At 44.3% G+C, this 15,342-nt stretch overlaps 1 protein-coding gene across 2 annotated transcripts in view; it reads left to right on the top strand.

Moving 5' to 3' along the window:
- AP3B1 (adaptor related protein complex 3 subunit beta 1) overlaps positions 1-15,342 on the top strand; it is a 350,885-nt gene that overhangs the window by 206,832 nt on the left and 128,711 nt on the right. For both annotated transcript variants that reach the window (XM_075325641.1, XM_075325633.1), the window contains exons 20-22: positions 2,163-2,304; positions 12,296-12,371; positions 14,645-14,754. In XM_075325641.1, the coding sequence (XP_075181756.1) occupies positions 2,163-2,304; positions 12,296-12,371; positions 14,645-14,754 (328 nt within the window). The remainder of the gene's footprint in view (positions 1-2,162; positions 2,305-12,295; positions 12,372-14,644; positions 14,755-15,342) is intronic.

Genomic DNA, 15,342 nt, shown 5'->3' with positions numbered 1-15,342 from the left:
GTAGTACATGAATATGTGTATGTGAACATCAGACATTTAATAATTTTTATGATACAATAATCAAGATATTTGGATAGAACATAAAATATATTTATTGGAATACAACTTTAGAACACAAAAAACTGTAATAAATTGTAAATATGTAATACACTATGTAATATACAGTAGATTACATATATATCTTGTGTGTGTATATACACTGTGTGTGTATATGTATGTATGTATATATATATATATATATATATATATATATATATATAATATTACATATTTACAATTTATTAGTTTTTTGTGTTCTAAAGTTGTATTCCAATAAATATTTTATGTTCTATCCAAATATCTTGATTATTGGATCATAAAAACAATTAAATGTCTGATGTTCACATTTTACTACAATACATTTTTCACTTAAATATAAGCATTATACTAAATGTTATTATTTAGTAAAATATTCAGCACATTCTGCATTGCACTCCTGTCCCCAATTTATTATATATTTTAGGAGTCGGAGTCAGTGCATTTTATACCGACTCCGACTCCACCAAAATGAGCTCCGACTCCGACTCCACGACTCCGACTCCACAGCCCTGGTGGAATTAATAGCGCTATATAAATGAATAAAATTATTAATTATTATTATTATTATTATTATTATTAAAAAATAGAATAAAATGATCTACCACGTGAGCAGAGGGGGTAATGAGCGCATTCAATGCCGCTCACTACATGTAGTAATACACCAATCGGTTTAATGTGCAGGTCTAACAGATGAAATGTATTTAATACTACTCACTGTATATAATAAATTGCCAATAGGTTTGATCTGCAGAAGTGTCCAATTGTAAAATAATTTAATTTGAATATAGTGATGTGCAATATGATCAATAGAGAGCGCCCCTAGTGGGATAACGTGCAATAGACCACATCCCCTAACAGCTCAATTATATGAATAGTGTACTTTGCCTATATGCTGGTCACAAAGGGGAGTTCTCCCAGCAATTACCTAGGCATGGGCAATATGAAAATCATCTGACACCAGATAAAAAGGGGGAGAAGTTGACTCATTCTTTGCCCACACTAACCATGGAGAACAGAAAGAGGAGAAGATAACTAAAACCCCAAATTGTTGAAAAATATCAACAATCTCAAGTTTAACATGTTCACCTCCAGAGATTTTGATGTTCCTTTATCCATGGAGCACAACATAATGAAGACGTTTACAACCTATCGCACTGTAGCTAATCTCCCTGGCAGAAAAAAAAAAATTGCAACAGAGGAAAGTCCGATTGGAAGATAAGCAGCTCCAATCAGTTTCCAAAGAAATTCAAGCTGTCCTGGAGGCTCAGGGTGCATCAGTGTCAGTGCAAACTATCCATCCATATTTGAGTGAAAGGAAACGCTATGGCAGGAGACTCGGGAGGACCCCACTGCTGACACAGAGATTAAAAAGTGACACTGCAAATTGTCAAAATGTACATGAGAGAGCCAAAATCCATCTGGGAAAGAGTTTTGTGGACAGATAAGACCAAGATAGAGCTTTTTGGTAAATGATGTGCTCTATATTGTTCTCATCCGTCTGTTTACTGAAAACAGAATGCGGTCTACAAAGAAAAGTACAAAGTGCACAATACCTACAGTCACCTATGATGGAGGATCAAAGATGTTTTGAAGTTGTATTGCCGCCTCTGGCACTGGGTGCCCGGTCTGTGTGCTCGGGTGCAGACTCACGCTCTGAGAAGAGTTTGAGCCAAGTATCATTTACTAATGCATCCCATTCTCTTGCATGAGAGAATCCTCGCCAGTGTGAGCGGACCGTTATTACTATTTCTACCCAATTATTTTGGCTGGTGACAGGTCTTTAAATACTGATATAATGTATAAATAGTATGCACAGGTTTTTTTTTTTTACACCCAGTTAAAGATTAAAAAAAAGGATGTGCAGATTTTCACGTTGTCCTGAAATCTCAGACACATTGTTACATGGTTTTAGGTTTTGCAATTAGCTTTTGGGTATAATTTTTTGGGAAATGATTTTAATTAGAACTGTAGTCGCCCGGTAGCCCCCTACATATAAATAATTAGTAAATTAATAAACCGCAAAACTAAAGCAAATTAGTTCTGTATAACACAATGGTAATGATTAATTACTTTTCTTTTTAAAGTGCATCTGAAGATGAAAAGAATGGGAACGCCGCGCAGAGTGAAGGTTCGGGCTCCTCATCCTCTGATGGAAGCTCGGACTCTTCATCAGATTCTGGAGAGGGCAGTGAATCAGAGGCCGCTAAACACGTTCCCAAGTCTAAGGTGAGATTTAGTGCCAAGACGTTTCCTGACTATTTTAGAACATACAAGGTGGCATGAAGTCTACTAACTCTTTGTATCCAGACTTGGGTTACAGTTACATAGCAGCATCCACTTATAATGGTAGGGGATGGATGTCAGATTCATTGGCATCTGACACCTTATAAACGTAATCAATATAAGGGGGTTCCTAATCCCTGTTCACCAGGTTAGTTATCTCAATAGGCCTGTTTTAAAGAGAATCTGACAGCAGGTTTTTGCTCTTTTTATTTGAGAGGAGCATTACATATTAGGCTAGGTTCACATTTCCGTTGTTTTGCATCAGTCACATGCATTGCTTGACGCATGTGACTGATGCGTTGTACAACGGATGACAAAGAACAGAATTCATTGTCGGACTCCGTTGTGTGCGGGGGGCGGAGCGCGAGGTGGGTGGAGCCGAGCGGGGCCGTGGCGCTGAGGACGTTAGTGCCGCGGTCTGCATGGCTGGGGACGTGTGTGTGTACGTGCGGGGGGGGGGGGGAGGAGCAGTGTCTGGCTCCCAGCACACATAGCCAGGGTAATTATCGGGTAAAAACTAATCAAAGCACTCTGCTTGCTTACCCGATATTTACCTTGGTTACCAGCGTACACCGCTTAGTGCTGGCTCCTTGCACACGTAACCAGGGTAAATATTGGGTAACTAGGCAAAGCGCATTGCTTGGTAACCCGATTTGTATCCTGATTACGTGTGCAGGGAGCCAGAGATGGCATGCGCAACGAAATCCTACGGATTGCGCTGCTCAAAAAACGTTATAAGCTGTGTTCCTTCCGCCCCGCGGTCAGTCGTTCCACGATTGATCAGTCGGGCGGAGGATGCAACGCAGCATCAGTCACAATCCGCCGCTCATACAAGTCTATGGGAACAACGGAATCCGCCAAACTGATTCCGTTGTTTACCAGAGTAGCGGATTGTGACTGATACAATTTAACGGAAGTGTGAACTTAGCCTAAGCCATGAGACCCTGATTCTTGTGATGTCACTTATTAGGCTAAGATTTTCTAGTTTCAATACAATCAATGTTTTATCAGTAGGAGATTATCACTAGGTTTCACATGCAGACCAGTCAGGCTAATCTGTGTAACTCCGCCCCCACCACTGAGTAGCAGCTTGCTGACAGTGTACACAGTAAGCTGCCAATCAGTGATGTGGGCGGGGTTATACAGAGCTCCACATTCTGAACACTGCTATTTATACTGCAGGAAAAATGGGGATTATATAAAAACTGCACCGAGCAGTCCAGTATGTGATATATCACTGGAATCAAACTCTCTGAACCTACGTTATGCTGCTCTCAGCTTACATAGCAAAAATCTTCTGACAGTTTTCGTTAAGTACAACAGTAAATGATATAGCCAGTTGTTTGGTAAGGACTGGCTAAGGAAGGCCAGTAACAGACTAACAGAATGAAGCTTAGGCCCACGCCTGCCTGAAGTTTAATCCTCACGTGTTTTTAATTTCTAAATCGATTATCATAGCATTTATATTGCTCTTTTCTGGTGATTTTTTTATTTAGATTGTAAAGGTTTGTGCCTTTAGATCCTCAGAAATGTGGACATTAACCTCATCACTGCCTTAGACCAGCAGTAGTGTTCACATTTATCCCTGAAGGGGTTGGGCGCTTCCTGATAATATTTCAGAAATGCCTTGAAGTGATGTTTTCTTGCACAGAAAATCTGCAACGCCTCCTTCTTGACTCGCATGTTCCCTGCTGCCCATCCTGGTGCTGTGCTCCAAAAAAACATACTTCGAAGAGGGAGGTCTAACATGGTGACTAAGAAGACCAGTCCTGGTGTGTGGGTCCCTGCCAGCTTACCCCTGCCCAGTTCTGTCTGACTGACAGGTGTCTCCCTGTATTTGTGTATATGAAGAGACCTGTCAGTCGAGCAGAAGCTGGCGGGGACCTGATCCCCAGGACTAGTCCTCATAGTTCCCTTATTTCCAGTTCCCTGTTCAATTTATGAAATGTCATGGCGTTTCAGAGTACAACTAGGGCCCTGGTGTTGGCGGCATTAATCCACTGCTTTAGACTACAAGGCATGTCGAAATTAACCCTTGTCCATCCGTAGACCATCAGGGGTTTTGACAGAAATCTCTGCACAGCCTCAGGGAGTTTGCCCACGATCAGTGTTCGCAGCGTTTTGGATGCAGCGTGTTTTCACTTCTTCCAGAACACTGTGTTGCACAGTACAAGCATAGTGTATGGGATTTAAAGATATCCCATGCCCACTGTGCTTCTTTTCTCCTCAGCGACTTGCGACTCAACTTCCCGAGCCGCAGTATGTCATTTTATGCTGCAGAGGTGCAAGTGTTCTCCACCGGAAGAGCAGAGAGCGAGTCGGCAGCTGCCAGAGACCTGATCGTGGGCACGGGCCCCGCAGGAGAGGACACTCTGTGTCCTGATCGTGTGCACATACTCATAGATGTTTACACCACCAGGAATCTCTTCATGAACTCTCACTATTCTTACTGCCTTCAGAGCACCGCGATGCCGACATAGGCAATGTTAAGTACATAATTTCATACACCAAGTGGGGATGTGTGTGCTTTTTTTGGTGCTTTTTCTTCAATATTTCTTTGGTATCATTTTAGATCTGCTGATCTAGAGAGTACAGTGTCTACGCTCTTATTGCCCCACTTACTTGCAATTTTTTGCTTCCTGAAATTGGGAATTTTATAGTCAGATTGTGGAGTAGCATACTATTGTTGGCTACTTATTCCCAGATACTATTTTCTCACCGGACATAACATTTTTCCGTGTTTCCTTGTGAACATAGTTACTTATATTCTGTGCCAGCCATTGCACTGGCTTCCCATACATGATAGGATCCAATTTAAATTGCTTGTTCTCACCAAGCTCTCACAGTGCAGCACCCCCCACATCTCACCAAGCTCTCACAGTGCAGCACCCCCCACATCTCACCAAGCTCTCACAGTGCAGCACCCCCCACATCTCACCAAGCTCTCACAGTGCAGCACCCCCCACATCTCACCAAGCTCTCACAGTGCAGCACCCCCCACATCTCACCAAGCTCTCTCAGTGCAGCACCCCCCACATTTCACCAAGCTCTCACAGTGCAGCACCCCCTACATCTCCACCCTTATCTCTGTCCATCACCCCACCCGCTCTCTACACTGCGCAAACAACCTTCAACTAACGTCCACACTAATCCGAACCTACCATTCCCGGGTCCAAGTCTTCTTCCGAGCTGCACCAATCCTTTGGCACGGTGTACCCCAAGAAACTAGGAAGATCCACAACTTGAACAGCTTCAGACGCTCCTTAAAAGCGCATCTTTTTAGGGTGGCCTATAATCCTCCCTAATCAAAGTCAATTCATATAGAGCTCATCCACTATTTCTCTAAACATAATTCTCCCTCAAACTCCACTGCACCCAAAATCATCACAAAGATTGGTTGGTGACTGGTTCATGCAGTCTTTATCTATCCCCAATTCTTTGAGATGCCTGGACCATCATTGTAAATAAGCACATGAACCTTGTGTAACCCCCACCTCAATCCATTGTATATTGTAAGCGCTTACGAGCAAGGTTGTCTTTTTATATATATTTTTTTTTTTTTTTTTTGCTTTAAAGGGATCCTGTCACCTGATTTGGTGACTATAAGCCACCACCAGTGAGCCCCTATATACAACATTCCAGAATACTATATATAAGTGCCCAGGCCACGCTGTATAACATAAAAAACACTTTTATAATACTCACCTAGAGGGGCGGCCCAATCCGATGGGTGTCGCTGCTGTCTGGTCTGGTGCCTCCTCTCTCCCCTCCGGTGCCTCCTCTTTTCTGTGATCTCCTTCCTCCTTCTATCCAGCTCAGTGTGGTAGATTCGTCTGTCATGCACACAGGCCGACATTGTGGTCCTGCACAGGTGTACTTTGATCCGGCCTGCTGAGGATAGATCAAAGTACTGTGATGTGCAAGCGCGAGGAAAGGTTAAAGACCACATGTGCACTACAAAACTTCAATCTGCCCTGAGTAGGGCAGATCAAAGTGCACCTGCGCAGGGCCTTAATGCCGGCTAGTGTGGATTATTTAGGACGCGTCATGCACACGGGCCTCAGAAGGAGGATGGTGATCGCTACAGAGAGGAGACGCCAGACCGGAGAGCAGAGACGCCCATCAGAACGGACCACCCCCTAGGTGAGTATTATAAAAGTGTTTTTTATGTCTACACAGCGGCCTGGGCTCTTATATAGAGTATTCTGGAACACTGTATATAAGAGTCCACTGGTGGCGGCTGCAGCTTATAGTCGCCAAATCTGGTGACAGGTTCCCTTTAATTATTATATCTTCTAGAACTGTTCTTTTTGCTTGTATATGGGCGTCTGAATTGGAAAGCGCTGCGGAATATGTTGGCACTATAGATATAAAGAATATTATTATTACTATATTCTGTATCTGCAGTTGTGTTTGTATTACAAGCATGTGTTTTTAAAAAAAATAAATATATATGTATGTATATACATGTGTATATAATATATATATATATATATATATATATATATATATATATGTGTGTGTGTGTGTGTGTGTGTGTGTGTGTGTGTGTGTGTGTATATATATATATATATATATATATATATATATATATATATATATATATATATATATATATATATATATATATATATATATATATATATATATATATATATATATATATATATATATATAAAAAAAATCAAGAGTAATCTGACAATAATGCCAAAAGAAAGGCTTCAACTCTTGCCTGGGAACGGCACGCTAAAATATTCCAGACTCTTCATAAAGCTTCCTGAAGCCTTTACTTAAATGCGCTAAATAAGTAAGTCGTATCGGAATGGTAACTTTTTAGGAGCCGATACAAAGTAACACCGGGCTATCAGTTAGAGGATGTGGGTTCTAAATGATGCAGAACACACAAATATTTTGGAAGCGAAGGTAAAATTCTGCCAGTAAACTGCAATTCATGTGCCTTTGTGCAGCTCCGCGGCTCTGGCAGCGGTGTGAAATTCTCATTTTACACACTTTGCAGTCAGAGGCCATGAATTATGCATTGAGCAAGAGAAATCCTCAGTCTCCCGCTTCATCTGCTATGTGCGTTATCCAGCTTCTGTCTCTATTAACAAGATGAATTGTAAATGGGTAAATCGAGATGCAATGTACCCTTTACATCCTCTCTTAGACCCACATTGCCTTCTACAGTGGAATGAGCGGCGGCCTATTGAGGAGGTGTAAATGAGACATTATCTTGATAATACCACTATTGGAGTAACATTTCTCTTGCATTGCATGTTCCACTTTCCTTGTGTTGATGCTTTGGTATATGCATTGCTTTTAGATCATGGGTAATAGATATATATATATATATATTATGCTCATTTTACACTCTGCTCAATATATATTTAAATGTGTGATGGGCTTTTGGTTTCTTAAAGTGTTTCCCAAAGTCCAACAGATTTTTTTTCCGGATTTTCTCAGTATGGCTCAGTTGAGAACCTCTGGTGCCATGAATAATTCCATCACGTGTGCAATACTAATGAAATCCTGAAAATATGATGTGTTGGCAACTGTGAGAACTGGAGTTTTGGAAACATTGCTCTAACATTATATATTGGAATGTGCACATTGTAGTGTCAGACTGAAGGCAGCAAAACAACAAATGTGTAATGAAATACCATATTTTTCAGACTATAAGACGCACCTGACCATAAGACGCACCCTGGTTTTAGAGCAGGAAAATAGGAAAATAAAATTTTAAGCAAAAAATGGAGTAATGACACAATGTTATGGGGCGAGGATTTGCTTCTGCTGACACTGTTATGGGGGTAATGTCCCCAAATTCTCTACTAAGATACCCCATCCTGGTAATGATCCTCATGCCTTGTATATACAGTATATACCCCCATCCTGCTCATATACCCCCATCCTGCTCATATACCCCCATGCTGCTCATATACCCCCAACCTGCTCATATACCCCCATCCTGCTCATATACCCCCATCCTGCTCATATACCCCCAACCTGCTCATATACCCCCAACCTGCTCATATACCCCCAACCTGCTCATATACCCCCAACCTGCTCATATACCCCCATCCTGCTCAGATACCCCCATTCTGCTCATAATATACCCCCATCCTGCTCATAATATACCCCCATCCTGCTATACACCCAATCGTGCTATACACCCCCATGCTGGTATGCGGCCTGCATCCTGTGGCACATAAATAAAATAAATGTTCATGCTCATCTTACCTCACCTCACTCCCTGCAGCATCGCTCCTCCTCCTGTCTGTGTCAGCGGCAGCGCCGCTGAGTGGAGCCATCCCCGTTCCCCTGCAGTACCGCGATCTCCTCCTGGCTGCTGGCGGCCGCTGAGTGGAGCCGTCCCCGTTCCCCTGCAGCACCGTGATGTCCTCCTGGCTGCCGGCGGCTGCGTGTGGACACGTGCGCACAGCAATGACATCATCGCTGTGCGCACCGCTAGTCTCCACTCAGCGGCCGCCGGCACAGACAGGAGGACATCGCGGTGCTACAGGGGAATGGGGACGGCTTCACTCAGCGGCCGCCAGGAGGAGATCGCGGTACTGCAGGGGATCGGTGACAGGTGAGTGTACTGATTCACTGCACCCCGCGCTGATGATGATGCACGGGAAGCAGTGAATACAGCCGCACATGATCACTCCAGGCTGTAGTTGCCAGAGGTTATCATGTGGGCCGGCTGTTTATCCCTCGCCCATCATCCCGCCCACCTGTCAGCACTGAGAGATGATGGGCGGGATGATGGGCGTGCATATTAAATGAGCCGGTCCACGTGGTCACGGCAGGCGCTGCTGCAGCCTGCTCATGCCCCCGATGACCCGCTCCACCGCAGCACCCTCATGCCGTGCAGCCCTTCATTCAGACCATAAGAGGCACCCCCCACTTTCCCCCAACATTTGGAAGGGGGGAAAGTGCGTCTTATGGTCCGAAAAATACGGTATGTGTCAACGAAACCACAATACATGTTCATTCTTAGACTCCTAAAGCCAATCCACATGCTGGACGCCATCTACAGAGCAGCCCAGAAGAGCAAAACTGCTCTGTCGACATGAGGCCAAACGAAACAGCAAAATCGATGAATCTGTGACCAAGTCGAGCCGGCAGAGACCTGTACTGGGTAGAACAGACAGGTAGTGAACAACTACCTGCCTATAAGTTCTTAGTTCCCTAGGGAAAAAGTAAGCAGTGTTGAAAAGATCCCTTTAATGCCAATATAAGAGAGGGGGGTCAAAATGTTTTTGCACTTTCCGTTTAGGCCACGGTCTACCCAGTCCCTGTTGGGAAGTTTTAAGTTATGTTACATTGGTTCATTTGTGACTGCGGTGTCAGAAACAATGGCTGCCCAACTTGTGGTTTGCACGAAAGAAGAGCAGAGCGGTGCTATATGCCTTTCCATTGATGGCTTGTGTTCTTGCAGATTGCAAGCATTTACCTAACTGGAGGATACATGTCAAAGCCATGGACAGGGTGGCACTGTTTTTAGAGAATTGCTGTCATGTTTGGGTTTCTGGGAAGTTCTATATATGACGTAAGAAAAGACATCAGTGTTTGGTCTGGGGGGGTCTCAGCACTTCCATTAGAGCAATGGTCACCAAACTTTCAAACCTCTCAGCTTTGAGAGGGGTTCACGAGCCATATCTAGCTCCCGCACCTCACAGTGGTGACACACAAGCCACCATTACCACTATGAGGCTATGTGCGCACGTTGCGTACTAGCCTGCAGAAATTTCTGCAGCGATCTGAAGAGCACATGTGCGCTTTAGATCGCTGCAGAAATGTCCGTAGTGAGCGCCGATTCCATGCGCTCTGCCTGCAGCTCCTGCCATAGACAGAGCAGGAGCTGCCGGCAAAGCGCAGGAAAGAAGTGACATGTCACTTCTTTTTGCGCAGCGCTTCGGCAGTAGCCGAAGCGCTGCGCACTGAGACGCCACGTGCGCACGGCCCCTGCACAATCTCCATAGACTGTGCAGGGGACGCAGGACGCATGCAGTTACGCTGCGCTGCAAAGCGCAGCGTAACTGCATGAATTTACGCAACGTGCGCACATAGCCTGACACCCAAAGCTTTTCCACAGAAATCACCATGCGGCGGTATATGGACATCCAGAGGTTCCTGCTTTACCCCCATCCAGAGCTGCTCTTTTGTGTGCGTCTACTCCCAAATTTCACCATCTGAAGACCTGCTCTTTATAGTTATTTGCTAGATGTGGTGTTAAGGCACCAAGCTGGCAGACAGCTGTGAGCCACACATCATGGGCCCACGAGCCACATGTTGGGGGCCCCTGCACTTGAATATTATTTGGCTTGGCCTATTCCATGTATCAATTCTTAGGGATTTTGCTGGAGCTGAATAAGCGATGTGTTGGCCATGGAGCTCCACTGGCTCCTTCATTCACTTATGGATAGACCCTCAATAGAAAAATCCTGGAATACCCCTTTAAGGATAGTCTAAACAGTATGTAACTTCCGGTTAGGCTACGTGCGCACGTGTGCGTATTACATGCAGTTACGCTGTGCTTTGTAGCGCAGTGTAACTGCATGCGTCCTGCGTCCCCTGCATAATCTATGGAAATTGTGCAGGGGCCGTGCGCACGTGGCGTCTTAGAGCGCAGCGCTTCGGCTGCTGCCCGAAGCGCGCGTTCTAAGAAGTGACATGTCACTTCTTCCGTGCGCTTTGCCAGCAGCCCCTGCTCTGTCTATGGCAGGAGCTGCATGCAGAGCGCACGTTCTCTGCCGGCACCATGCGCTTCAGAATGGAGCTTTTCAGCTGCGCTCTGAAGCGCACCTTTTAGGTGTGGTGCAGAGCGCACACGTGCGCACATAGCCTTAGTGTTTCTGTTAAATAGGCTGAATTTTCACCATAGCTGTGGATTGTCTTTGACTTTTGCTTGCTTAGGAGGCCATAGTTAGACTGGTTTTAGTGAATTAACCACCATTATAATGTGGCTGTGTCACCAGTGAGACCTCAGTCTGCTATGAGAAATGACATGAAGGATTCTGCAGGTTTGTGTTGATTTGCCCCTTTTTTTAACCTTTGTCCGGCTGAATAGGTACAATTGTAACTATTCCGTTTTAAAATTGCAATAATTTTTTTTTTTTCGAAAAGCCGTAGAGGGCTGAAATTTCGTGACATCTCAGCAGTTTTGGTCCAGAATATATTGGCCAAATTTCAACAAAATATCTCCACCCCCTTCCGAGATCAGGGTCAAGAAATTTGGCCAAAATTATGCAGCCTGACGAAGGTTAAGCAGTTGCAAAAGCGTTATAAAATGTAATTACATTTCTCTTTTATGTTAATTTTCATTGGTCTTAATAAAAGTGCATTACTAGAAAAATAATTAGTAACTTCATTGCAAAGCTCTATTCACACGTCTACATACTCCGGACCCCCCACCCACCTTAATTTTTTTAGAAATGAATAGGAGACTTATGCAGCAGAGTTCCATGTCTTTCACCATAAAATTAGCAAACAACTTCTACCTTCAGCTTAACAAGTAATTGATTCTACAATAACTGTATATTACAAGGCCATTGGTTACTGATAAAGAAGATTCATTCCTTGGCTCTTGGATAACGTTTGGTACCACATCTGTTGGGTATCCGAGATGGTGCACACCCTCAATACTTCCTTACGGTGGTAAATTATGCTGGACAATATTGTAAAAACAAAACTTTTTCCTCAGTTGTGAGACCTTTGCGGCTGTTGCACAGTTACTTTTGAGGCCTACACTAGAGGAATAGTTGCCTGTTTAATCACTATTGCTTCTTTACGTTCTCAGGAATGGTACTGCAAAACAGATATTCTTTAGATTAGACGTATTGAAGACGTCAGGTGAGGCGCCATTGCCCTATCTGGTCTAAATTGTGTTTTTTTTTTTTTTTTTTTTTTTTTTTTTTATTCATCACAGAAAACTGAAAGTAAACCTGCCAAAGAGAAGGGATTTGTCAAGAAAAAAGACGTATCCCTCCTAGACCTTGACGACTGTAAGTGTTCATGATGGAACTTCTTCCCTACTTCTAATTGTACATGTACAAATTGCATCTTGATATTTCCATCAGGGCCTTAGGTCAGACAGCGCCCTGGCCAGCATGTTTCTTTGGTGACCTCGCGGTCTAGGTAGCGTGACGGCATCCCCTGCATGTTACTATTTTTAATTGTTCATTTATGTAGCTATAAGCTTTTCTTCAGCACTGTACAGAGATCTTTGACACTCACCTTAGTACCTATCAGTTTATTTTTGGAAACTTGAATACGTGAAGGAATCCACCGCTCCTACGAGGAAAGCATACAATCTCTGCCCTTGGTTGAGCATGATCCCAGGACTCAGCAGCGTAACCACTGATCCACTGTGCATGGAGCTGCCCCTCTAATTGGGGCCGATGATGGTGGGGGTTCCTAATCCAGAAAACAAACATTTATTCATCTTTTTCATTGTATCAAGTAAAGTGATTTTCGTAAATAGTCTTGATTAAAAAATCTCCGATGTTTGTTTGCTTTTATGCAGACCTGTGTCTCAATCTTTTTCATACTAGTAACAAAAAAAAAAATCATGCCCCCCCCCTTTCTCTACATCTGCTTAGCGTTCCTGCTAACCTACAGACGACAGGAGATAGAACAGAGGAAAGAGCGCATTACTAGTGCTGAGCGAGTAGTTGAGTATTCGTACTAGCTATGATGTTAGCGAGTACTGTCCGCTACTTGTATATTCGTTACGAGTAGCGGACGCAATGTAAGTCAATGGGAAATACTTGCTAAGTAGCGAGTAACCCAAAAGCTGTACTTTTCGTGCGAGTTGTGAATAGTATGGCTTTTGAGTTATTCGCCACTTAGCGAGTACTTCCCATTGACTTACCTTGCACTTGATACCCGTAACGAATATGCGAATAGCGGACAGTACTTGCTAACTACTCACTTAACACTACGTATTACACAATCCCAGGATCGGACTACGCAGAGTTTGTTTGTAGTCTGTTACCATGGAGACACTTAAGCAGGCTTCACACGGTACGATCTATCGTGCGATTGCACCAGCCATCGTACCCGCCCCCGTCGTTTGTGCTTCACAAGCAAATCGCTGCCAGTATCGCACAAAGTTGTTAAACCCCCGTCACACATACTTACCTGATGAGTGACCTCGCTGTGGGCGGCGAACATCCTCTTCCTGAAGGGGGAGGGACGATCTGCATCACAGCGACGTCACACTGTCGCCGGCCAATAGAAGCGGAGGGGCGGAGATGAGCGGGACATAACATCCCGCCCACCTCCTTCCTTCCGCATAGCCGGCGGGTGCCGCGGGACGCAGGTAAGCTGTGTTCATCGTTCCCGGGGTGTCACACGAAGCGATGTGTGCTGCCGCGGGAACGATGAACAACCTGCGCTATTAAGAATAAACAATTTTTTTAAAAATAAGCGACGAGTACACGATCGATTTTTTTACAGATTTGCGATCGCACTAAGGCGGGCTTTGCACACTACGACATCGCAGGTGCGATGTCGGTGGGGTCAAATTGAAAATGACGCACTTCCGGCATCGCATGCGACATCGTAGTGTGTAAAGGCTCGATGATACGATTAACGAGCGCAAAAGCGTCGTAATCGTATCATCGGTGCAGCGTCGGCGTAATCCATGACTACGCGACGGTCCGATGTTGTTCCTCGTTCCTGCGGCAGCACACATCGCTGTGTGTGAAGCCGCAGGAGCGAGGAACATCTACCGGCGTCACTGCGGCTTCCGTAGGATATGCGGAAGGAAAGAGGTGGGCGGGATGTTTACATCCCACTCATCTCCGCCCCTCCGCTCCTATTGGCCGCCTGCCGTGTGACGTCGCAGTGACGCCATACGACCCGCCCCCTTAATAAGGAGGCATGTCACCGGCCAGAGCGACGGTCGCAGGACAGGTGAGTCCATGTGAAGCTGCCGTAGCGATAATGTTCGCTATGGCAGTTATCACAAGGATATCACCGCTGCGACGGGGGCGGGGACTATCGCGCTCGGCATCGCAGCATCGGCTTGTGATGTCGCAGCGTGCAAAGTGCCCCTTAGGTGTCACATGAGACGACGTCGTGAACGATGCCGGATGTGCGTCACAAAAACCGTGACCCCGATGATGCATCGCACTATAGCTCGTCTCGTATGACGCCCGCATAAGTTACATATAGAAATCTATGTAATGCTCATTGTGACCTTGTAGTTGCCTAAGACTCTATATAAATGACAAATACCATTCTTGATTATTTTTTTTTTCTCCTTTTACAGTTAATGATGTTTCGACTCCAGTATCTCTCCCCAAATCTGCCATCCTTTCTCCAAGTTTATTATCGGATCTTCAAGGTTTGTCCCTCTCCACCTCATCTCCAGTAATAAATGTAAGTGATCGCTTTATTACTTCATTGTGTTCTGGAGTCCAGAACGGGTCCTGTCCACTGTTCTACCCTGCAGAATGCGAGAACCACTGACATTTAATGAATGGGACGGTGTAGTGACTTGGTCTTGCCTTTCTTTCAGTGTCTGTGATTTTATTACAGACTTAAATATTTAGCTGAATTTTCATCACTTTTCAGCCACTAAAAAAATATCTACGATGTTCTTTGGAGTCCTCTATTTTCACTTTTTTTTTTTGTTTTTTTTTTTTAATAGACAAAAAATTACAAATGTATTTATTCATTAACGCTTGTTTATTCCAATACAGTTGTAAACCTAAAGCAATACTCCATCATTTTATTTTTTTTAGCACTGAAATGCCACTTTAAATTTAAGCCTCCTGTCATATGCTCTCATTCCGGTGGCTTCACCTTTTACAGATGCTGCTCCTGTCCCGTGGCGCCATCTTGTGCCTGTTACTTTTGACAGTCCAGAAGTTACGTCACGAGAGCTCAATGCAAGTCTATGTGAGCCAGAAGGAGGCTCTCATAGACTTGCATTGAGTTGGGTCCTCCGGTTGCGCTCCATGAAAC

This window comes from Anomaloglossus baeobatrachus, chromosome 1 (genome assembly GCF_048569485.1).
Source record: "Anomaloglossus baeobatrachus isolate aAnoBae1 chromosome 1, aAnoBae1.hap1, whole genome shotgun sequence".
In the NCBI taxonomy this organism is placed as follows: Eukaryota; Metazoa; Chordata; class Amphibia; order Anura; family Aromobatidae; genus Anomaloglossus; species Anomaloglossus baeobatrachus.
The sequence above is the reverse complement of the archived record's forward strand: the minus strand, read 5'-3'. Positions and strand labels throughout refer to the sequence as shown.